The sequence below is a fragment of the Hippocampus comes genome, unplaced genomic scaffold (genome assembly GCF_001891065.2).
Source record: "Hippocampus comes isolate QL1 unplaced genomic scaffold, H_comes_QL1_v1.1 scaffold214, whole genome shotgun sequence".
NCBI classification, from domain to species: domain Eukaryota; kingdom Metazoa; phylum Chordata; class Actinopteri; order Syngnathiformes; family Syngnathidae; genus Hippocampus; species Hippocampus comes.
This window is the reverse complement of record NW_017804875.1, coordinates 667,497-692,502: the sequence shown is the minus strand read 5'-3', so window position 1 is coordinate 692,502 and position 25,006 is coordinate 667,497. Positions and strand designations below refer to the sequence as shown.

At 44.8% G+C, this 25,006-nt stretch overlaps 1 protein-coding gene across 3 annotated transcripts in view; it reads left to right on the top strand.

Annotated features, from left to right (window-relative positions):
• The window catches only part of mphosph8 (M-phase phosphoprotein 8), a 29,270-nt gene extending 5,304 nt beyond the window's left edge, over positions 1 to 23,966 (top strand). The window contains exons 4-14 of one of the 3 annotated variants that reach the window (XM_019880442.1): positions 3,297 to 3,387; positions 3,465 to 3,728; positions 11,345 to 11,467; positions 11,889 to 11,977; positions 21,237 to 21,377; positions 21,466 to 21,552; positions 21,806 to 21,960; positions 22,028 to 22,179; positions 22,685 to 22,809; positions 22,889 to 22,972; positions 23,443 to 23,966. In XM_019880442.1, coding sequence (XP_019736001.1) covers positions 3,297 to 3,387; positions 3,465 to 3,728; positions 11,345 to 11,467; positions 11,889 to 11,977; positions 21,237 to 21,377; positions 21,466 to 21,552; positions 21,806 to 21,960; positions 22,028 to 22,179; positions 22,685 to 22,809; positions 22,889 to 22,972; positions 23,443 to 23,484 — 1,353 coding nt within the window. In that variant the 3' untranslated portion in view covers positions 23,485 to 23,966. Of the gene's footprint in view, positions 1 to 3,296; positions 3,388 to 3,464; positions 3,729 to 8,561; positions 9,857 to 9,969; positions 10,374 to 11,344; positions 11,468 to 11,888; positions 11,978 to 15,099; positions 17,333 to 17,554; positions 19,161 to 19,530; positions 20,929 to 21,236; positions 21,378 to 21,465; positions 21,553 to 21,805; positions 21,961 to 22,027; positions 22,180 to 22,684; positions 22,810 to 22,888; positions 22,973 to 23,442 lie in introns of those variants that run through there. The other 2 variants (XR_002169512.1, XM_019880432.1) reach the window with 2 other exon arrangements.
• The last annotated feature ends 1,040 nt before the right edge of the window (positions 23,967 to 25,006 follow it).

Below are 25,006 nucleotides of genomic sequence, written 5' to 3'. Positions count from 1 at the left end.
TCCTTGAACTGGTCTGTAATCCTCCTTGAGTATTGTCTTTTGGCCAGTCTGATGCCTCGTGACAGGTTGGCCCTGGCAGTCCTGAGGCCCACCACATTTCCAGCTCTGAAGGCGGTGTTCCTGGCCCTTAGTAGCCTGCGGACCTCACCTGTCAGCCATGGCTTCTGATTGGCTTCGATGGTAATGGTTCTGGTGACCGTGACATCATCCATACACTTCCTTATGTAGGACGTGACGGTCTCCGCGTACTCGTTGAGGTCAGTTGTTGCGTGTTTGAATACACTCCAGTCTGTGGTGAAGAAACAGTCTTGGAGTGCTTCTGTGGAACCCTCAGGCCACACTCGTAGTTGCTTCCTCACTGGTTTGATGACTTTCACCAGTGGCCTGTATGCTGGCATTAGCATCACAGTGGTGTGGTCTGAGGCACCAAGGTGGGGGAGGGGGAGGGCTTTGTAGGATCCTCTGACTGTGGTGTAGACGTTATCCAGAATATTTTTGCCTCTTGTGGGAAAGTTGATGTGGCCATGTAGTTGTGGAAGCACGCTCTTGGGGTTTGCGTGATTGAAGTCTCCAGCCAAGATGAGAAAGATGTCGGGGTGGGCTGTCTGCTGCTCACTGATGTACTGATGGAGTTCAGCCAGAGCCATACTCCTGCTGTTGGTTGAGCCAGGGGGAATGTATATTGCAACCAGCAATATGGCACTAAATTCCCTCGGCAGGTAGAATGGCCGGCATTTGATGATCATAAACTCCAAGGTTGGTGAGCAGCGCTTGCAAACCACAACAGCGTCACGGCACCAGGCATCGTTGATGTAAACACAGATTCCCCCGCCGCGAGTCTTCCCCCCCTCGACGAGCTCTCTGTCTGCTCGGCAGCACGTTAGCCCAGCTAGCCGAATAGCCCAGTCCGGTACACTGTCGTTGAGCCATGTCTCCACGAAAACAAAAACGCAGCAGTCACTCACGGTTTTGGAAGATGTCCGAAGTAAGCGGATATAGTCCAGTTTGTTGTCCAGCGAGCGTACGTTGGCCAGCGTGATTGTCGGGATCGCCGGTCGATGAGGACTAGCTGCTAGCCTAGCCCGGATACCTCCGCGCTTCCCCCTCTTCTGCTTCCTGAGATTCCGTCGATGGCGCTTCCACCGTGGGCTGGTTGCAGGAGTGGGGGTCGGTGATTGAGCAGGCCTCCGCAGCAGACCGCAGTCACGCAGCAGATCGCAGTTAAGCAGTTTGTTCGCCTTTGTTGGATTATTGTCCGTTTTTTTAGCTCTGCCGATGGCGAGCAGAAACTCGCGAGGGTATGCGCGCCTTGGTACGCTACTCAGTGAAAACAAGGAACATAAACAACGCGAAGAACACTGATTTGCCGGGGGAGAGAGAGAAGCCGCTGCAGGTAGCCGCGCCGCCATGTTAAGAGTATTTTGTTACTTGGTGTCCACTGAAATTGACATCACAGTTGCTCAGGTACCGACCAATCACACCTCGCCTGTTTTCTGAGTTTGGTCATGTGACATTTGCAAGTTGATCCCCGATTGGGGCGTTACCTGGGCCCTGAATAAGAGGTGTTGTACCGGTTTTGATCGGACAGTATTGTACCGATTTTGTTCATTGTAGTGTACTTGTGTGAAAAGAGTGTGGAGTCATTATTTTGGGGGGCGAATTGATTTTACAGCTTGCGGGTGGTAGAAGCTGTTTTAGCATTTCATGGTTCTCGACTTTAATGTCTTGGGGTATTTTCCCTCCCCTCTATGGGATTTGTTTGCCGGGATGTGGGGAACTTGGAAGCTTCCCATCGTCTCTACCTCCTCTCTATCGACATTGAGGGCGGTGCGCTCAATACTCTTGCGTTTCCAGAAGTCTGTGATCATCTCCTTCATCGTGGCTGTATTCAGGTCCAGGTCGTTGATTTCACGCCTGAGATGCCGGCTTGTCCTCCTCCGTTGTTTTGTTTTTGTTTTTTAATCTTTGCTGCTGATCAGTCCTACAAGGCATGTGTCGTCAGCAACTTTGACGATGATTGTCTGAGTGGGAGAGCACTCATGTCTAAAAATGGAATAGAGGGGACTGAGTACACATCCCTGAGGTGTCCCCGCGTTCACGATGAGTGGAGGAGGTGGTGTTGTTTCCCACCGTGACATCCTGGGGTCTGTTGTTGGGGAAGTCCGGTATCCAGGTGAACCACTAATGCCCAGGTAAGCTCAGCTTTGTACGCAGTTCATTTTGAAAAGGCTGTGTTAAATGCACAGTTGAACGACACAAACGGAAAAATCTTCACATTGGTGTCAGCATTATGCAGGTGTGTGAAATGCTCTGTTGATTATTTCGTCCTTGACCTGACATTTAGTGAGGTTGGTTGTTGGAGTGACTGGACGGTAGCCGTTAACACGGCTCACCGTGTTCGTCTTTGTACTGGGACAACGGTAGTTGATTTCAGTCATTTGTGAACGAGAGACTGCAGAAGTGAGAGCTTCAGGGTCAATCACAATTCAACGGCTCGCCCCATTCCACTTAGACCTCCGTTTGTAGGAGAAGAAGACAACGCTCGGTTCCCGCTACATCATCACTGCAAGCTGCTTGCTGGCTATGTTGTTCGCAGACGCGGGAATTCTGCATTCCCCACCGCAATGCCGTGTTCCAACTTTGAGCACGTTGCTCGGGTCATTCAGATACGGATAAAATGCTGGATTTCTTTTCTTTTCCGCCAGGTTTGATTGAATTGTCCATATTAAGATGAAACTCATGTTTTTTTTTTTTTTCTTTTTCAAATTGTGTCAAAGGAAAGTGACTGTTATTCACTGGCTGTGTGATTTATAGAGCGGTTCATAGGCAAGCACTGTTTCGAAAGTCGACTGTCATTTGAACTTGTTCAGAATAAATGTTTTTTTATCTTCGCCAAGACAGACGATTGGAAAAAGGTGCAATTGACAATAGCTTTTCAACATTTGTTTGCGACAGCATGCGAGGGGTAGATCTGGGAAACCTACCATCTATATTCTTCCTTCAATACCCAAATCTACTGCCAATTTCCCCTCTGAAAGCAAGACCGCAAATGGGCCACGTTCGAACACAACTTGTAAGAATTTTGCCCATTTAACCTTTTCGCAAAACTTTGATTTTAAAAGTTTTGTTCGCAACCTTTGATGAATCTGAGAAAGCGTTTTAATTTGTCTTCCGGTGTTGCTGTGGAGAAAAAAAATTCGCCATATCCTCGATTCCTGATGCTTCTTTTAAGGCAATCTCATTAAATTAATTCTGGTGATTAAACTGCTGGTAATTAATACCAAGTTCCCTTTCAGGTCCTTGGGAAGATTGAGAAGATCAAGCCTGTCAAAGAATCTCCGACACTGAAAGAACCCGAAAGGATGGAAAAGTCCAAGCAGCCCGAAGGTAGAGCCCGGTAGTCTTTTGTGTCCAAGTTCGATACGCCCCAAATAACGTCAAGCCTTTGTCTCCCGTACGCCCAGCCGTCCCCAGACCGGGCCAGGGGTACGGCTTCAGCCTGGACAGCGACGAGCTGGAAGGAGAGAACGCGTCGAGCAAGCCGAGAACCGGAGACTATTCCCGTGAGCGCCGGGAGAAGCCAGAGGAGAGCCAGACCAGGCCCGGCTGGGAACCGAAGGGACCGCCAGAAGACAGGAAGAAGAAGAGGGAGGACGGCGAGCCCCGACCCCTCGCGGCGTCTGATGACCATGCGGACCAGCAACCAACGGAGCCCACTGACAAATCCGGTGAGTGTCACTCCGCGCAGCGGGGTTATTTGAACCTTTCTTTTGTGCATTTGGATGGTTTTCACTTGTTACATCAAAAAGGTAGCATTGAGAGAGAAAAAAAAACACTCGGGCGCTGATATTCCACCGGGGTTGTTAAAACATGCAGAAGTTCAAAGCGGTACCGTGCTGCTGTTTCTGAATTATGGCATATCAGAGAGGAAGACTTACACCAGTTCTTGTTCAATGTCCATTTCTTGGCACATTGACTCCCTTTTATGAATCGCAATTTTCAATGTTCCGTAAACCTGACGTGTTGCAACGCATTTCCCGCGATGACGGAATCGGTTCCCTTCAGCGGCCGCTCAAAAACGGGGAAAAAATTCAAAATTGCGTTCAGCGTTTTAAGCCCCCGTCACCACCAGGTGGCGCCATAGACTAATGGTGTTTGCTTGCATAGCAATGCCGATACATAACTACAATTTCATGCCCTAAAAACTGTCAGCAATTTTTGGAAATACTGAGGTGTGCGCGCGAGTCCCCACGCACGAGTGCATTTGCCGACCAATCGTGATGCGGTGTTCCCCCATAATACCATTACGCTAATTACCAAGTGCTTTTTTATTTTTATTTTATTTTATTTATTTTTTTGCACATATGAATATATTTTGTGTGCATGTGGGCAAAACAAAGGTCTGCCCACAAATTTTCAAAAATGCATGTGTTGTTCTCAACTCTTATTGCTTTCGCCAACGGTTCATGTGCAGATCTGAATACCGTAAATTCCGGATTACAAGCCGCTACTTTTTTTTCCACACTTTCAACACTGCGGCGTGTAATGTGAAGCGGCTTTTTAATTTTTTTTTTTCCATCGCGGGAAAAACATGGACCAACAAAATGAATGAGTCGTTCAGTGAGGTCCAATGAGATTGTATGACTAATCACAACTTCCGCTCTTTTCGCCGTCGCGGGAAAAATGTGTTACCTGGTAACAGTCGACCAATAAAATGAATGAATAGTACACAGGGGTTCAATGAAATTGTATGATTACCGGTAATCACACAACTTCCTTATTTCAGTCTTTCCTCTAACCCTGATCAACATGGAGAATACCAGACGAAAAGCATATGATGCAGCTTTTAAACTAGAAGCGATCACTCTGGCAGTTAAAGAAGGAAATCGAGCTGCTGCCCGTAATCTTGGCATCGACGAGTCGATGGTGCGAAAGTGGAGGCTCCAGCAAGAAGAACTGAGCCAGTGCGAAAAGACAACCAAAGCTTTCAGAGGTAACCATAGCAGATGGCCTGAGCTTGAAAACTTTCTGGAGGACTGGGTTCACAGTCAAAGAGCAGGCGGCCGCAGTGTTTCCACTGTACAAATCAGACGGAAGGCTAAAACTATCGCTACAGAGATGAACATTGAAGGTTTTAAAGGTGGGCCGTCGTGGTGTTTTAGATTCATGAAACGGAAAAGCCTCTCTATTAGGCCACGCAAGACGTTGTGTCAGCAGCTCCCTCCCAATTACGAGGACAAACTTGCTTCATTCCGCACATTCACACAAACAAAGATAGCGGAGAATTCCATCAGCCCAGATGAAATAATAATTATGGACGAAGTCCCTCTGACATTTGATTTGCCTCTCACTTGGACTGTAAATCAAAAAGGTGACTCCTCCGTCATACTGAAAACAGGCGGCCACGAGAGAACACATTTTACCTGTGTTTTGAGCTGCGCAGCATCGGGCCTAAAGCTGCCACCCATGATCATTTTTAAGCGGCTGACAATGCCAAAGGAAAAATTCCCGAAGGAAATCGTGGTGAAAGTCGATCACAAAGGTTGGATGTCCGAGAGCCTAATGAAGGAATGGCTCACAGAGTGCTACTCAAAGCGACCGGGGGGATTTTTTCACCGAAAAAAAGCATTGCTCATTATGGACAGCATGAGGGCCCATATAACCGATTCTGTGAAAGCCGCCATCAAGAGCACAAACTCAATTCCAGCTGTGATTCCTGGAGGTACCACTAAATATCTACAGCCACTGGATATCAGCGTGAACCGGGCATTTAAGGTGGCACTGCGTCAAGAGTGGGAGACTTGGTTGACAGCCGGGGAGAAATCCTTCACCAAAACAGGACATACGCGCAAAGCATCTTTAACTCAAGTCTGCCAGTGGATTTTACGTGCGTGGAGCCGTGTCAAAACATCAACCATCACCAATGGGTTCCGAAAGGCTGGGTTGCTGCGTGAGGAAGAAGACGCTGCGCACTCGAGTGACATCAAAAGAGAGGAGACTGTGGGCCCATTGGGTGATGAGATCCTGAGGCTGTTTAATTCAGACACTGAATTGGAGGACTTTGATGGTTTTAGTGCGCAGGAGAATGATGAAGGGGATGAGTGACGTTTTCTATAGGATGCGGTATGTGGTATATGTGATAAGAAGATACGTTATTAAGTTATACGTGTTAGAAGAAACTTGAATACTGTCTGTGAACTGTTGATTAAAAAAAGCTTCAGCAACCCATATCGTACAATGCAGTTGTGTGCTATATTTCAGGGTAGCCGTACGTATTTATTGATGCTAAGAGGATTGAATAAAAAAGTTTAAAGCGTCTTCACCTGTAATATCTTTCTGTGTAAATATCCGAAGAATAACATTGGGGTTTTTATGTAAGAAATTGACGTGAATTAGTTCCCTTTTTTTTGGCTTAAAAACGAGTGGACTCGCGGAACCCAGCAGCCCATTATAAATATAGAAGTTGTGTTTAAACATATTTCAGTCTGCGTTGGTGTTGTGTCGTACTTTATGGGGAGCCCAGCGGACGGACATTTCGGACCTGAGCAGGGCTCAGTCCTATAAGATTCCGCACGCGGTCTCTGCATGCACCTGTTTTATTCCCAGAGCGCGAAGGTATGTATGTGCATGTCACGTGTGTGAAGGTATGTAAATGCATGCGGCCTGTGTGTGTCCCAAGTAGAACTAAGATCTTGAGCCCGAGCCCGATCGGCCTCAAACGTCAATCATTGCTTCGGGTTTGGTCGGGCTTCTCTCTCGCGCTGCCTTTTTTTTTTTTTAAATCAATATATGTTTTAAAAAAATGTATACTAAAGCGATGTGCGGATACTAAACTAACGAATAGTCGTTTTAAAATAAATAATTTGGATAAAACAGAGCTGGCGCTGTAATGTACCGTAAATTCCGGACGGTTGAAGGAAATTCCTTTTCATAGAATTCTGGGGATGGGAATATTTACTGTATATATATATATATCGTAAATTCCGATTTGCAAGCCGCTACTTTTTTTCCCACACTTTCAACACTGCGGCGTGTAATATGAAGCGGCTTTTTAATTTTTTTTTTTTCCCATCGCAGGAAAAACATGGACCATGTTACTCGGCAACAGTCGACCAATAAAATGAATGAGTCGTACACAGGGGTCTAATGGAATTGTATGATTACCGGTAATCACAACTTCCATATTTCAGTCTTTCTTCTAACCCTGATCAACATGGAGAATACCAGACGAAAAGCATATGATGCAGCTTTTAAACTCAAAGCGATCACTCTGGCAGTTAAAAAAGGAAATCGAGCTGCTGCCCGTAATCTTGGCATAGACAAGTCGATGGTGCGAAGGTGGAGGCTCCGGCAAGAAGAACTGAGCAAGTGTAAAAAGACAACCAAAGCTTTTAAAGGTGGGCCGTCGTGGTGTTATAGATTCATGAAACGGAAAAGCCTGTCTATTAGGGCACGCACGACGTTGTGTCAGCAGCTCCCTCCCAATTACGAGGACAAACTTGCTTCGTTCCGCACATTCAAACAAACAAAGATTGCGGAGAATTCCATCAGCCCGGATGAAATAATAAATATGGACGAAGACCCTCTGACATTTGATTTGCCTCTCACTCGGACTGTAAATAAAAAAGGTGACTGCATTATTCTATTGAAAGCCTAGTGGGTAGCAGTATTTCTCCTCATAATTATGCAAATGTGCATCAAGATCTCTCTTTGTCTGGCCTCTTATTATGTGTTTCAGCGTAATTTCGTTGTGCAAATGCATTTATCATGCTCATAAAAATATGGAGATTATTTTAACCTGAAGAAATTTTGCGTTTTTTTTTCTGCGGGCGATCAGCGGGGGACCGCGTCAGCGGCCTCACCCGGAGGCGCTTCAGGCGGCAGGGACGCAGAAGCAAACCCCGGCCTACTCATTAGCCAGCGGTTTATAATACGGTGCGGCGCATATAATTACAAAATTGATTTTTCTTCATAAATCTGATCATGGGGCTCTTAATCAGGTGCGGTCTGTAGCCTGGAATTTACGGTAATTGCTATTTAACTACGGCGCAGACGTCCAGACGGCTTGTTCATGTTCGACATTTATTGTATTATACATTCATTCAATCTCTTATTATGTGTTTCAGCGTAATTTCGTTGTGCAAATGCATTTATCATGCTCGTAAAAATATGGAGATTATTTTAACCTTAAGAAATCTTGCGTTTTTTTCTGCTGGGGTTCAGCGGGGGACTGCGTCCGCTGCCTCACCCGGAGGCGCTCCGGCGGCAGGGACGCAGAAGCAAACCCCCGCCTACTCATTGGCCAGGGGCTTACAATATGGTGCGCCGCATATAATTACAAAATTGATTTTTCTTCATAAATCTGAGCATGCGGCTCTTAATCAGGTGCAGTCTGTAGCCCGGAATTTACGGTATCTACTTGTGCACACGCATGTTCACAGGCTGGCTGAAGTTCTCTTGGGCGTTTAAAAAAATAAAATAAAATCCTGAATTGGTTGAGGGCATTTTCCGGGTAGTTTATATGAGCTCCGTCTGTTCAGCTTAGTTTTTTTTCTTCACAGTGACACGAAGACGCATTTACCCGGAGGATGCGCGTCACTCAGTTTTCAAGACTTCTGAAGACGAGCTTCTCTCAGGCGGTCTTTTAAAGAATGCTGAGGACGCATTGGACAAAGACGACATTTATCAACATTGCGCCTTCTCCTCCTCCTCCGATGGCGATTGTGAGGAGGATGAGGAGGAGGTTGAAAACAATGCCGGCAATGGTGGCAGGAATGAGGTCGAAAATAATGGAACGGAGGAGGTCAGCGAGTGGCTCTCGAAAAATAAAATGTTGTGGGCTGCCACTCATGAAACAGCCACACATTTTACCCCCTTTCCCATTCTTACCCCCGGGCCAACTCTTTACGCCATCGCCAGGATCACCACCCCCGAGTCTGCTTTCAATCTATTTTTCAACGAGGACATCCTAGCCCATATCGTGAAAATGACAAACCTCCATAGATCCAGTTCACTCAACTGGAAGACCCTGACTGTCGCGGAGCTTCGCGCCTACCTGGGGCTGCTGATCCTGGCAGGGCTGTTCAAGTCACAACATTTGTCAAACTTATGGCGCAAAAACCCTGGACGAGCCATGTTTGTTGACACGATGTCCCATTGGCGCTTCTGTCAGATCAACGGCGCCCTTCGATTTTGCGACACACCCAGCAGGCAGCAAGAATCAAACAAACTGGCCCCTATCATTGACCTTTGGACGATGTGGAACGACCTGGTGCCCAAAATGTTTAATCTGGATAGGGAGATATGCGTCGGTGAGATGCTGGTGCCTTGTTTCACCCGCTGCTCCTTCAAAGAGTATATGCCGTCGAAGCCGGTGAGTCGTGGCATCAAAATATGGACCGTTTGCGACGTTGCTACCTCTTACGCTTGGAACATGCAAGTCTACACTGGGAAGCCTCCCGGGGGCAAGCGAGAAAAGCAACAGGGAATGAGGGTGGTTTTGGAGCTGTGTGACACACTGGAGGGCCACACGGTGACCACAGATAAATTTTTCACTTCTTTTGCCCTGGCTGCTGAATTAAACAAAAAACGGATGGCTTTGGTGGGAAGAATTCGAAAAAATAAGCCGCAGCTTCCACCGCAACTTCTGAACATGACAGACAGACGGGTCTTTTCCAGCCTTTTTGCTTTCAGAGCAGAGCAGACTTTGGTCTCATTCATCCCGAGCAGGGGCAAAAATGTCCTGTTTCTGAGCACCAAGCACCGGGAACCCGAGCTCATGAAGGAGAAAAAGAATATGCCCAAAATCATTCATGACTATAACATTTGCAAAGGCGCTGTGGATCGCCTGGACCAGGTAAGCGCAGGTTTTGCATATCAAGTTCTCGCTTTCTCAAAGCCGTCTTGTTGTCTGATGTCAGCTAATGTTTGTTTTTTTTTTGTTTGTTTTTTATGCGTGTGTATTTGCAGCGTTGTGCCACGTACTCCTGCCGACAGCTGGGAGTGAGATGGGCAATGTGCTTATTCTATCATATGCTGGATGTTTCATGCTATAATGCATTTGTTCTCTTCACCACTATTAACCCTGAATGGAACCAAACGAAATCCTTCAAGAGGCGGCTCTTTCTTAACGAGGTAGCCAATAGCCTAATTTTGCCTGAAATGGAGAAGAGAAGGCGGAGATGAGCGCCTGTCAAAGTTTTGCAGGAGGAAGCGCAGCAGCAATCAGGACAACAAAATGGAACGTGTTTTGTGCCAAAGCGCAAACAATGTGGGCCTCTGCGCAAAGCGACTTAGAGCTTCAGAGACTTGTACAAACTGGAATTGGAGTTGATAAAAAACACTCACAGACCCTCTGTATGAATTGTTAAATAGGAAAAACAAGTTATGTTACTAGTTTCAGTCGTTTTTGGTTGATGAATTATTTTTATTACAAGTTCTTACAAATAAATTCTGTGATCAAAATCTGTGTTGGTGGACTTTTTGCCCTTTTCAAGGTTCTTAGTGTGTTGCGTTAAGATTTGCGTTACGTTAAATTCAGTGCCATTTTTTGGACAACACACAAATCTTGTAAAAATAAAATAACGATTAATACAAAAATTCCATTCCTTGTGGTACATTCACATTTTCAACCCAGGTCGTTCATCAAGAGTGAGACTAGTGGGAATAAATACAAAGTTCCACTATTTGTAATTAAGACTAAGTTAGACTCCTGGTCATGAATACTGATCCTCACCAGTGGAAATTTGTGTCAAGTTCAAAACCTACACCGAGTAATTAACACAAAGTTCCCCTCCTGGTCATCAATACAAATTCCACTTGTAAGTTCTACCCTGGTCATCAATACAGTCTTCCATCCCCAGTTATAAAGGAAAAGTGTCATTTTGGCCGGTAGCTAGTACAAAGTTTAATTCCATTATACAGGAAAAGCTCCACTCTTGGTAAACAACACAAGCTGCGCTCTCGGTAATTAATACAAAATCTGGTAAACAATTAAAAGGTTCAGCTCATAACAATGTATGCAAGGTTTAATTAAACAAAATTCCATTCCTACAAGTGAATACAGAAATCTGTTCCTGGTAATTAATGCAAAAAGTTTCCTCTCGTGGAAGTAAAACGAAGTTCCATTCCTGCTCACTGATGCAGAGTTTTGTTCCTGGTAATTAATACAAAAAAGTTGCACTACTGGTAATGTGTTTACCTTTTTAATAGTTCCCCTCAGGGTGGTGAATATAAAGTTGCGCTCCTGTAAATTCCTTGAAAGATCCAATCAAAAAGCGACACTGTTGTATGGACGCTGAAGTGGGTTTATGTGTAAAGTGTCTTTTCCCACTCGCACAAACAGACAAAGCTCCGGCCACGTTGAGTTTGGGAATGGATCTCAACCTGGACTGGATGACCCTGGACGACTTCCAGAAACATCTGAACGGAGATGACGAGATCCTGTCGGGCCCTCCGTTATCACCCAGTGAGTCTTTGCACTTGTCCGCTGTTAGCATCTTACCAGTTGTCATTTTGAATAGCGCCAGATCTTTCTGTAAAATTCTTTCATGTATCTTGCAATATATTAGCATGTCCACCTTTAGCATGTTAGCGTTTGATCAACTCTCAGTTGAAAAATGACATGAATATGAAATGACAAATGCGACCCAACTCCAGGTTAAGATGTCAAATTCTTACTAGCTCCTTTTGTGCATTCTGAACACACTTGCAGTGTTAGCATGTGTTAGCATGTTAGCATCCTCGCTCTCTCTGTAGCACTATAGCACCTATCCATACAAGCACCGAGCTGATCTGGAATGAGCATCCTAAGTCCACGCAGAATTTTAGCTGTTAGCATGCAGGGTGTGAGTGTTGTAAAAAAGACTTCTATATCCCACCTTTTCTAGGTGAGCTGCGAGATGCCGTGAAAAGCGGAGATTACGTGGCGGTGAAATTGGCGCTCAATTCCAAAGAGGAGTACAACTTGGATCAGGAGGTAAGATTTATCCATAAAGTAAAGACAAAGCGCAGAGACAAGTGTTCATTTGAGCACGTTATCACTATTCCACGGGAAAATAATTGAATGCACAGTTTTTTTTTTAAACATTTTCTATTTTTCTGACAGTTTTTCTGTCTATCATCTCCCCCTAATATTAGTATATTTTTTTACCCTCACAATTTAGATGTTTTTGGTTTAGATTTTTTTTTGTTAGTTTTATTCAATTTTAATACTTAATATATCATTTCATATATTATTTCTTTGTTTTTAATTCCAGTTCTGAAATATTTGTACATATTTTCATTATTCTTTTTTTGGCCCAACTTTGCCTTTTTGTCATTCTATTTATGTAATTTATTTTTGTTTTTGTAATCATTTTCATATTTTCACAGTTGGCATTTTTCTTTTTGAGTAAATGTTTCACTCGGTCACCATTATTTCAAAATGTTTTGTCACAATATATTTTACCCCAATTTTTTCCTGTTTCCATACTATTTGAGTAATTTGCCTCATATGTGATTTTTTTTTTTAATATTATAATTCAGTGTTTTTAATCTTTGTAGACTTTTCAACAATTTGGGATTATTTAACATTTGTCTCTAATGTTTCCTAATATTTTTCAAAAATTGCTCTTTCTATTGGCTCAATAATACTTTTTATTTTCCTTTTTTTAACATTCATTTATAATACCCTTTTCTATTTAAAAACAAGGGTGTTCATAAGTGGCGTGCATGCGCATTGAATATAATACATGTGAACCAGATTCAAGTGTATCACAGTGCATTTGCGTACCAAGCATTTGGCATATGAACACCTAAATGTCATTCATTTATACATTTTCAATACCAATTATCCTGTTCGAGGTCGCTGGGTGCTGTAGTATGTCTCCGCTGACTTTGGGTTTCAGAAAATTACACTGAGATTACTGGAATCGGCTTTGAAAGTTCTGTCGGTCTCATGTAAATCAATGAATCCTCAAAAATTGTACACACACACACCGACTTTGAGTTCATCCAATGAAGTCAGTGAGAGAAAAAAAATGAGCACATCAGCAACAGACTAAAATGACTGTTTTTGCTTATTTTAGCTTCTGGTTATCTTGGATTGATATTATCGGTCTGCCTCTGGCTCTGGACATGAGTGTAGGACGATTCAGCACTTTGCACCTTGGTTGCCCTGCCGGTGTGTGAATGAGTGGGTTCATGCTGTGCATTTTTGTCCCGTCAAATTTGGCATGAATATGGTTCATTGCAGCTACTTTGATAGCAAGCGGATGCTTTTTTTTTTTGTTGTTGTTGTTTTTGTGTTTTTCAATGGCCTAAACAACAATGAATGATTATTACCAGTCATTTCATTGTCAAAGTTTCGCTTTTGGCAAGATCAGTTCTGGTTGTGATTTTTAAGGACGAAACAGCAATTCCCACAGGACATATTTTGGGTACATTTGTCACTTTTCCATCAACTCCGTCCAAGGTCTTTATCTTCACTTCGACAATTCCAGGTAAGAGCATTTGTTGTTGTTATTGTTTCTTTTTTTTTAATTGATAACATCTTGATAACAAAGCTATGTATTCCACGTAAGGTTGTTTTCAGACCAATAGCAAAACAAAAGGACAAAAAAAACTCCAAAATGAGATCAAATGTATTATTTGTTTTTCCTGAAAGTGAAATGAAGAAAATAGTCCATGAAGCAAACTCACTGAATTCATTTTCTAGTATAAGCACGGTTTTAGAAAAAAACAAAACCCCATCCTTGTTGCGTGTACTCCAACTTGGAACTTCTATTCCAGTCCAGGACCATCGGACACTGGCCTGGGAATCACTACATTGATATTTACCTGTTTGAGCACGGTTTCAGACAAATTCTTCACCTCTGTGTTGCATGAAGTCAACTCGTGACCTGCTCTTACAACCCAGGACAGTTGGACCACATTCCACAAGTTCTTTTTGCTTTACTGTGAGTCACACAGACCTTATATTGAGTTGATGATGGGCTGTTCCAGAAAACAGCTTCACATCTGTGTCCCACAGAGGCCATATTCCAGTCCAGTCCAATTACGTTTTGCTCTCCTGTTATTCACCCAAACTAATTTTTACTTTTTTTACATACTCTTTTGAGATAAGTGCTTAAAACTTTTTTGCATGAAGTCCACCAAAGTGGCTATCTTAGCCAAATGCCTTTGCACTAGATTCCACAATTTCTTTTTGCGCTGCCATTTTAAACGGTATAAAAAAAGTAAATATGGAGATTTGTAATGACACAACGCAGCTATTTTTTTCTATTCACTTTCTGTATAGGAATTAATACTTTAGGGATTCCTTAAGCGCCCTGCTATTACTCTGGAGACAACTGTATATAAACACATTTGCAGGTTGACAGGCGAGGTTCACATTTTTGTAATGCATGACCGATAGGACTCGTAAGTCTGTTTGACGGGCCGCAACTGTCAGCTTTCAACCATATTTACAGCTGCTAACACTCTATCCTACCTCCTCAAATCATATCCATCCAATGCTGGTCTGTAGGAACTCTCTGACGCTATCTGTGTTTTCAGGCGACCAAGATGTCTGAGCAAGACTCAAGAAAGTGGACAAGAAGCAGGTACACATCATATAAGAGCACTTATCATCTTCCATAATCATGTAGCACATGTGCCATGCACCAATCACCCATCATCCTCGGAATCCTAGCTTGATAAACACAGACTGTAGTTGCTAAAGTCAAAACAACAAAAAGGACACCCAAATGTTCTATTCTGTCCATTTCATCGTCAGCATCCCATCACGTCAATGACAAGCTTGTCGGTTGGACCGTGTCAACGCGCTGCTTGATCCAATAAAGCCATTAACTTGTCCTTGAATGGGTGACGTGGTCTTTCTACTGACGATTGTTAGAGGTGTGTTGCTTTTGGTTGGATTTATTTTGGGGTCACATTGAGCGAGCCTGGTTGAATGAGCTTCGGGCGTTAGCGTTTGCGGGGCAACGCCAAGGTGCTGGTGCAGTCACACGACCGCGGGGACATGTGCATATGATTGTTGAAGTGGCAGCGGCCAGTTGAGAGACACGGCAGGTTTTGGTTTTGGCGGCCAGTCTTATACGTCTACTTGTTCTCTTGCAGGCTTGTACTACAGTGGTTGCGAAGAGGTCATTTGACGAGAGGAGTCCAAGGGATGGGATTTTTATGTCTCACTTTTTAAATGGACCACAAGAGAACAGGACTGCCAGCGTGAATGAAAACCTCCAGAAAGGTGCGCTGGAATCAGAGCGCAGTTCGGGTCAAGGAACAGAAACTCTTTTTGTGTCAACCTTTTTAAATGGACCACAAGAGGACAGGACTGCCAGCGGGAATGAAAACCTCCAGAAAGATGTGCCGGAATCTGAGGGCAGTTCGGGTCAAGGACCAGAAACTCTTGAGCCCGAGGGCCCAAAAGATGACAATTCGGACCGAACGGCAGACGGAAGGGACTGCGACCGAGCGGGAGAAACTGTCGAACCTGACAGGAGTGAGGAAACAACCAATTTAGTCTCAATTTCATCCAAGGAGACGATAACAGACGACGGCAGAGTGCCAAAATCCTGCCGGAGGAAAACCATCGAAGCTAAACAGCCGATCCGTTCCAGTCAACGGATGTGCAGGAAGGTTGTTCATCCGGAATCCAGCACCGATGAAGAAGAGGATAAGGAACCATGTAAAAAGCACTTTTGTTTCTACTGCCAAATGCCTTTCAGCCAATTGGAGAAGCACTTGGAGAAGAAACACGGCAAGGAAACAGACGTGTCCCATGCCATTCACTTCCCAAAAGGCTCCAAAGTCAGACAGACCTTGCTGGATCAAATCCGCGACAACGGCAATTACGAGCAACGTGCCAAAGCTCTCCGAAAAGGAGGAGACAAGGAAGTTGTCACACAGACAGAGGTGAAGACCACTAAAATATGTGTCCGAGACTTTCTCCCTTGCCAGCACTGCTTCACCTTTTACCGCAAGACCGACCTGTGGCGTCACGAGCGCTCTTGCCAAGCCAGGAAGGGTGATGACAAATCTTCCGAAATTCCCAACGTGAAGACTGCAGAGCAGAGCCCTGCCTCGCTCCTACTGCCTAGGTCAGAATTCTTGACAGACGGCTGCAGGGAGATCATCCACACCATGCACCAGGACGACATCGCCCGGCACATTGTCCATGACCCACTCATTTGCAAATTTGGCAGCACCTTATTAGCGAAGTATGGCCACGACAAGTCTCAGTTTGCCTACATTGGACAGAAGATGCGACAGCTGGGCCGGTTCATGATCGCCATCAAAGAGCTGGATGGCAGCGTGCGCTACCTGCATCAACTGTGCCTCCCATCCAGGTTCGAATTGGCAGTGGAGGGCGCCAAAAAAGCCAGCGGCTTTGATCCCAGTTGCAGCCGGTTCAAAACCTTTTCCCTGGTGTCCAAAATTGGCTACTCCTTGAAACGGGCTGCCGAGATAGCCTTCGGCGAGAGTCGCATGACCGAAGACAGGCTGACGGAGGGCGAGGTGAGGGCCTTCATACAGTTACTAGATACGAAATGGAGCGAACGCTTTTCTCGTAGGTCCTTAGCGCCCTCAACCTCCAAAACAGAGGTCCAGAGGGCAGAGGTAGACGCGGCCGGCGTGACGGAGGACCTGATTAAACTCCACCGGTTCATCGCCGATGAGGGTGATGAAGCCAGACGGGAGCTGAGGCACAATCCCAGCGTGGCAAACTGGAAGAAGCTAAGCGAAGCCACGCTAGCCGATGTTTGCCTTTTCAACCGGACGCGTGTTGGTAACATCGGTCGGCTTCTTTTGCAAACATACGCCAGCAAAAAGCTCTGGGGTGCTTTTGTGCCCTCGGCTGATCAAATCAAGAAATGCAACAAACTGGAACTTGAGGTCTGCGGGCACTTCACTCGTGTGGAACTGGAAGGCCAGTTTGGCAGGAACATGCTTGTCCTGCTCACCGAAAAGATGACTTTGTCACTGGATCTGCTGGTGGAAAATCGCCAAGATGCTGGGGTGTCCAGAAGCAACCCGTACCTCTTTGCCCGAACTGAAGGGCACTCCTTCATCCGAGGGCTGGACTGCTTCCGTAGGGCGGCGGTGGAATGCGGCGTGAGGAACCCCGAAGCACTCTTGTCACCAGTGCTCAGGGAGCAAATCGCCTGCTGCTGGCAACTCATGAGCCTCCGCCAGGGCGAGTTGGACCGAGTGGCCGGGCTGCTCGGAAAGAGCAGCCAGGAGTGCTTCGCCTTGTCCACAAATGCATCGTTATTGGAGGAGGCCAGTAAACACTTGCTCCAGTTGGACCGCACGCGACGGCCGATTCCAGCCAACATGGTCAGCAACGGTGAGCCTCTTTTAGTGTTCATGCATTGCAAAGATACTGTAAGCCGCATTTCCAATGCGCAATCTGACAATAACTGCGGGGATGGCAAGAACTTGCGTGGGCTTCTCTCATAAGTGCGCTGCTCGTTCCATGGGTCCCTTCCATTGAAGTGCGAGTTTGTTCTCCATATTCAGATCTTTTTCTTTCAAGTTTTGCCAACCAATTGATGTCTTGTTTTTTTAGGAATGCCACCCAAAGCCGTCCCGAAGAGGCGACCGTGGAGCGAATGTGAGCAGGCCGCCGTCAAACATCGCATGAGTGATTTTATAACAAGGATGAAGGTTCCCGGCAAGAAGGACTGTAACGCCTGCATCGCCGCTGAACCCGATCTGGCTGGCAGATCTTGGACCGATGTGAAAAACTACGTGCACAACAGCATCCAGACCATGCGTCGGCGTAGTAAGCAGCACAAGGAGGCGGGGAAAGGCAGAGCTGCAAAGCCAAAGAAACTGATCGAGGAAGTCCAAAGGAGACATTTGGATGACGCGTCGGCGGGTTGTAGCTTGTCATCGGGGCTTCCGGACCACCTGAGAGAGAGTTCAAATTGTTGCATGGCGCCACCGCCGCAGGTGCCGCCGAATCCATACACCCCAGAGATGTCTTTAAGCTACATGTCCTTGTGTTCTCCAAATGCAAATCTGATCCACGCCAGTCAGCCGCTGATGTCCACACTCACGCCACTGAACGCCACAGACACTCAAGTGGTGCCCACGTTCACACCGCTCAGCACCACCAGTGCACTCATGTCACCCGTATACGCTTCGGAAACCAATAGTATCCATCCAATGGCTCCTCCTTATTCGCCAAATACCTCAAATATGCCTGCCCCGGTCTACGCTGACCCTTTAAACCCCCCGATGCTTCCCAGTTTCGATGTTCCCAGCACCTCCATGCTCCCCACATTCACAACGCTAAACTCCCCAAGTTCGCCCATGGTCCCGGCCTTCTCTTCTGCCTTCTCCTCGGCCTTTAGTGACCGAAGCGAGATGATGGTGTCCTCCTTCACAGCCCTAAATCCCTCCACTGTGCCTTCCTACCCGACCAGTCAGCCGAGGACTTCCATGAGTGCGCAGGTGGTCCCGACGGTCCACGGAGGCGGCATTCCCGACGAGGCTGCGCCAACATCCTCAGTTCAACAAAAGTCTTCGCACAAACAAACGCCGTCTACAACGAAACCCCAGAAGAGGCACAAAAGGTTGTGGAGCACCGAGGAACAGGCAGCCGTCCGGCGGCAGTTTGGAGACTTGTGCAAACTGGCTAAAGTGCCGGGAAAAAAGGACTGCGATGCGTGCTTGGCAGCTGAGCCGGCTTTGAATAGCCGTACATGGAGGGAAGTCAAGTATTTTGTCCACAACAACATTCAGTCCATGAAGAGACGAGGTCTAATGGCAGCTCTGCCAAAACTGACTGAAGAACGCAAACAGGAACTAGAGACCCCGGCGTCCAACGCGGAGTGCGATGGTCCAGTGTACCTGTCGCTGTAACTAACGCGACCTGACATGTTGGGATATGTTGCGGCATGAGTTTAGTAACTGGATACAAACGTTCAGGTTTAGCGGTCCACACACTACGGTTCAGGTCAGGTGCGTAAGTAGCATGCCATAGCTGCAGCCGCTATGTAATTAATAGGGGTGTAATGGTACGTTGAAAAAGCTTGGTTTGGGGACAAAACTTGGTTTTAAGTTGATTGAGATGAGGGATGAGCTGCTGTGCAATGGGAAATTGTCTAGCCATCTCTCCTTTTTCTTTACTGCTTATCCTTTTCAGTTATAAGTGAGCTGGATCACCGGTGGACTCTGCGCAAGACGTGGGGTATATTTGTAGAGTACATATTGGTAAACAACCATGTACACTCACATTCACACCTACAGACTATTGAAAGTCTTCAATTAACCTGAAAAATATGTTTTTGGAATGTGGAAGAAACTGGAAAAAATGGTTCAATGCGCACCCTGCAGATACACGGATGCCGAAAGCACGAATTAGCCTCGAGTCCCCTCAAGCGGTCCCCAACCTTTATCAATCCAAGGCGCCTATTTGACATTGGGAAAATCTTGCGATTTCATCTCGTTTTGCTCTCACTTTTACTTTTGGGTGAAATTTGGGCCTGTTTAGTTGAACGCAAAGCAATTATTTTGTTGTGAATTAAAGCGACATAGGCCAACCTTGTACATAAGGGATGTATTCTCTCTCGAACAATTGAAGTCAATATTAGTCACGATTACAGGAAAGGCTTATATGAAACGACACTGGGCCATAGATGTCAAACAACATACACACTAAATGTGTAAGATTGTCATTATTTTCCATATGTTGAATGCATTCATTTCAAAACCCAATGATTTGGATTTCATCACACCAATTTCAACCATCAGTCGATGTCCCCATATCTGCACTTAATTCACTGTCCCAATGTTGTTGGCCCAAGTATAAGTAGCACAGTGTTGCCATATTCATTTTAATGATCTATTTATAATTATTTTTAACCTTGTACAGCAACGGTGTAGAACGAATGTAGTGCTGTTGAGAGAATGTTGTTTGAGTGAAACAATACAACAGTGGTTGTAACATTTGATTTCCAAAAATTTCCAGCCAAACCTCACCATATTTTTTTTTCCCCCGGGTTCCCCTCGAGTGGTTCCTTGATGTGGTTTCTCAAGTATGAACACTATCTCATCTTTTTGGAATCGAGTCCCATCGATTAATCGAGTACTTAGATCAAAGTTGATTTTTGCATTCACTTGCATTGAAAGCGCACCGGCCGGCGCTTGTCCTCCATCACTTGCGGTGGCTTGGCAAGATCTTCGAACGTGTAATTGTCCGCTCTGTCAAATTAGCTAACATAGATACGTTTCTTTGTGTGGCCGGTTGTAGATGTGCTGTGGTGGTACACATTTCACTTGACCTTCCTTTGCAAGTCTGACATGATCCCAAAATTTGGACACTTTCTGTCTTTTGCACTTTCCTACTCACGACGATCGCACAACTTATTTCTACTTGGAGTGGTCCGCGCGACCGCAGTGGTGTCATTACGTTTGGAAAATTGAACCATGTGAAGGTTGGCGGCGGACATTTTGCCCCCACCTTTGTTTGTACATATTCGGTTTGTCAATGTAGCCCTTGGATCTCATCCAAACTTGAGTCCGGCATGTCTTTCCCAGATCTGGCTTTGACCCTCCGATATTTGGCTGCATCCAGCACACAACCAAACCTCACAAAAATTACAATACAGTGGATACATTTGTCCTCTAGGAATGAAAACCTTCCCGATCTCCATTTGTTCATCCACAACAAGTGTGTTACAGATCTCTTCCATTATATCCTGATGTAGTTTTTACTGTATTTAGCGTGGGGAAAATCACTTAAAAGCCTCCAATATTGCCGAGCCAATTTCAATATGTTCTTCCAACGTTGATGGTAATACCCAGCAAAAAGCGAGTACTTTTTTTCAATGTTTGTATATGTTGGCCCCAGTTTAGGCCTTGGATGATGTCTCGTGAGGAACTTAGAACCTGTGCTTGTACAATAAAACGTTTCTTGTCTTGACAGTCCCCCGACCCTGTTTTGTTGTTGCTTTTGTCTTCACATTTGCGGATGTGGCAATTCTCTGTCCGCCAATCAACACATTGATATGGATATATTGAATGAAAACCAAGTATGTGAAACTTGAAAATGAAAAGGGCATCATTGCGATGAAATGGATAAAAAAAAAAAAAAACATGTTCAGGGACACGTAAAGCCATCTAGGATTCAAATTTGAGCGCCGTTCTCTGGTATGATATCATCTCAATATCAAATGCAGAAGTTGTTGCCATCTTCGTCAGACTAGTGACTGTGTTTTCCTAATATGGTATCGTGATACCAGGATGTCAGCGGGATGTCACTAAGCATGCTGGCAGCGGCAGGTGGTCAAGACGACATCCTGCGTTTGCTGATCAGGAAGGGCGTCCGAGTGAATAGTCGACAGCATAACGGCACCACGGCCTTGATGCACGCTGCCGAGAAGGTGACAAAAATGGGATTTCACCTCATCTGACCATCACAAGGCTTAGCGTTTAATCTTTTTTTTTGTTCCTCCATTTCTGCTTTTTCAGAATTTCGTGACGACCGTGGCCATCCTCCTGGAAGCGGGCTCGTATGTCAACGCGCAAACAAAAATTGGCGAAACGGCATTAATGAAGGTGAGGATCCATTTTACCACTTATTTGTCTTATCGGACTTCTCGGGTGTCTATTTTTTTAGGATGCACGAAAAAGTCTTAAGAACCCAAGCCCGAATTTGAACAGAAAGTCAGCCGTTTTGTTTTGAAACAGCCATTTTCGGCTCCTACTGGGGAATTAGTCCAACTGATTCCCAGTCAGAAGTAGGCATCCTCAACACGGTTGAAATGATCTTGGGTTTGTTTGACCAGTGTCTTTGTTGCCCACCCACCAGGCATGCAAGCGGGGCAACGCCGACATTGTGCGCCTCCTACTGGAGAAGGGCGCCGACTGCAACATCCAATCCAAGCACAAAACGACCGCTTTGTACTTGGCCAAGCAGAACAACTACTTGGCCGTGTGCGACCTTATCAGCAATCACACCAGCATGTGAGTCTCTTTCGGGACCTCATGAAGCAGCGTGTGACTCTTCTAAAAAAATGATCACTCTTAACAGGCTGTCCAGCGTGGCCGAGGAAACTGCACGGTTGTACTTTGAGAACCGCCTAGTTCTCCTGGAGCCCGTGTTCCCGCTGGCTATTCACCGGCTGTGCGAGTGGCCCGACTTCGCCACTGAGTTTACCTATAAGCCTCAGCCTCAAACAGAGGGTAAAAATAACACCATTAGTCACTTGTTGCTAGGCAGAAACATAGAGCTAATCGTTTTCACCCACAAGCCCACAATCACTGTGTTCTTTCATTGGCAACCTATGCGGTGCAGTCTTGCTCTATGTTAGCTTTTTAGCAACAACGAATGTGAGCGTTTGATAAATTCTCATTCCTAATAGCAACAGACTATGGGGTAAGATGTGGAATCCTGACCAATCTACCGTCATACATTTTTGTTCTCTCGTTGTTATCTGACTAGATGTGAGCATACCAACGGTTAGTTTGTTAGCATTTTCGTGTCAAAAATATTAGGATATTATCATGTTTCTATTTTCATTCCAAAGAGCACCAAACTACTGGGCAAGATGGAAAACACTTACCGAGCTGCGTTATGCTTTCTGTCTTGTGGTCGCTATCTTGCTATATGTTAGCATATGTCAGCTCGTTGTTCCATCTGCATTTTCACTTTAGAACTTACTGTTAGCATTGTATCCTTCCTCTGCAGGCATGGGCATCCTCCTCTTCATCTTCCACGCCAATTTCCGCAACGAGATTACAGCCCGTTTAGGCGGCCCGTGCGGTGTACAGGCCGTGGTGCTCAACGACAAGTTCCAGCTGCCCGTCTTCCTGGTGTGTTCAGTACCGATACTGCAGTCAGCCATTTTGTGTGGCGATGTTGACTTGAGGCCATTTTGTTGTGTTGAAACAGGACAGTCACTTCATCTACTCCTTCAGTCCCGTGGTGGGAAACAACAAACTTTTCATTCGACTGGCGGAGGCGCCCTCAGCCAAGGTGACCAGCTGTTCGCATCCTACCCTTTGAGTTAGCTCAATTAGTTTGTAGTGCTTCTACAGTGAGGCCTGAGATGTTCTGGGGGTGACATTTTGATTGGACGCAGGTTGTTCGTAGACTAACGGTTAGCATGTTGGTGTCCAACCTGGCTCAGTTAGCACAATAATGTACGTCTCTTGGGGTACAAAGTGTTTGCAGGATTTATATTATGAGCTCTATGCAGGCTGTTAGCTTAACGCTCTAGCGTCTGTCTATTAACACACAAAATGTTTATGGAATTTATATTGTGAGGCCCACACCAGTTGTTAGTCTGATAACTATTAGCATTTTGGCATTACATTGAGCAGAGAAGGCTTTTAGCACGTTAGCATGAATGTTGTTAGCATCACAACTGTTAGCATATTAGTTTTTTACTTATCTCAGTAAGCTTTTCATACCTTGTGATTGTGCTGATGTTTGCTTTTCCTCAGGTGAAGCTCCTCATATGTGCCTACAGAGTCCAGCTCCAGTGACACATCATGTATTACCTCCCCCATGGGGACTGTGTATTTTTTATTTTTATTTTTTTGTTGTATTGTTATCCTGGTGTTATCCAGCTCATCATTCAAGTCTAACAGCAAAGAGAAGACAACGAATGGTCATCATTTCTAACAATAAAAATGTTTAATCATATTTTTCCATGAACTATAAAAAATAAAATGGTGCTACTTTTTTTGTAATCCTTTAAATGTGTTACTACACTTTAGAGGTATCAAAATTAATTGAGAAGTAATCACTTGATCAAGTTAGAGTTCATAGGCTTTTGTTGAACTTATATTTTGTTTCATCAAAATAAGACATGACATCAAAACAATGACCAAACCAGTTACTGAATATGTTTTAGAAGGGTCGGTGAGCGTTACATCAATCCCTCTTGTGTAATATTGCTGAATTGTTCTTTTTTCATCAATAATAATTCAATGATTTGTCAATAAACAATAGACAAGTTAAAAAAGGCTGCTTCCTTTTGAGTTTTCATTTGTTTATTTGTTTTGATTTTAACCATTTGCTTTTAAAAGTAAAAAATGTTTTTGTTTTAGTGAATACTATTACTTTTGACATTTATTTTTGGCTATAGTTTTTTTGGACCAGTTCCTCTGAGGAATTAATTTTTTTTTAACTTTTTGTTATTGATCATTCCCGTTTTTAGGAGGTTCTGTTGTTTTTTTCTTATTTCTGACCACTTTTTACATTTTGTGTGATGTTATTTGTTTTTTGAATCATCACTTTCTCAAGTTTATTTTTTGTCACCCTTTTCCTTTTAAAGGTATAATCTGCCTTTATTTTGCTTTGGCTCATTAGAAAGGATTCTGGACACAAAAATATGAATAAAAACTTTTAAACATTTGCGGGAAGTGGGGGGTTACTTGACTTAACTGAATTTGAGCGGTCCCCCAGAAAGCAAAAACTGTATTTCAAGTAAAACAAAAACACACACATACTGTAGGGTTTGTTGGATAGCACTTCTGTTGGAGCTTGCTTTTTATTTTTCGGATAACTTCCTTTTTAATGTTTTTTTAGCCGTTTTGTTTTTTTACTCATACCTTTTCGAAAGACTGTTGATTTTGTTCATCCTCCCTTTCTTAGCCCAAGTGGTCGAGTCAGATCGCCACCCTTTCTTTTTCCCCTTCATAAAGGTTTTTGGGGGTCTCCTCTAAAAGTAAAGTTTTTTTAAGGGGGGTGTTATACGTACGTTGGACAGAAAGGCCCTTACTTGCAGCCGTGTCATTAGCTTGACATGATTCGGCCTCCCAAAACTAACTATTTAAAGGAAACATTATTCAATCACAGTCATGATTTATTTTTGTTGAACAAGCGCCGGAGCAAAAGAGAGAATGTTTTTGCTGAAAATCATGCGGGGTGGGAACACAAAAGCCTCCTTGAGCAAAGTCAGCCCTCCCCGCTGCCTTCACTGACGCCATGGAAATGTCGGTCACGCGACGCTCTCCCGATTCGATCACTTGAAGCCACCAGGTGCGGCCATGTTGTGCACTT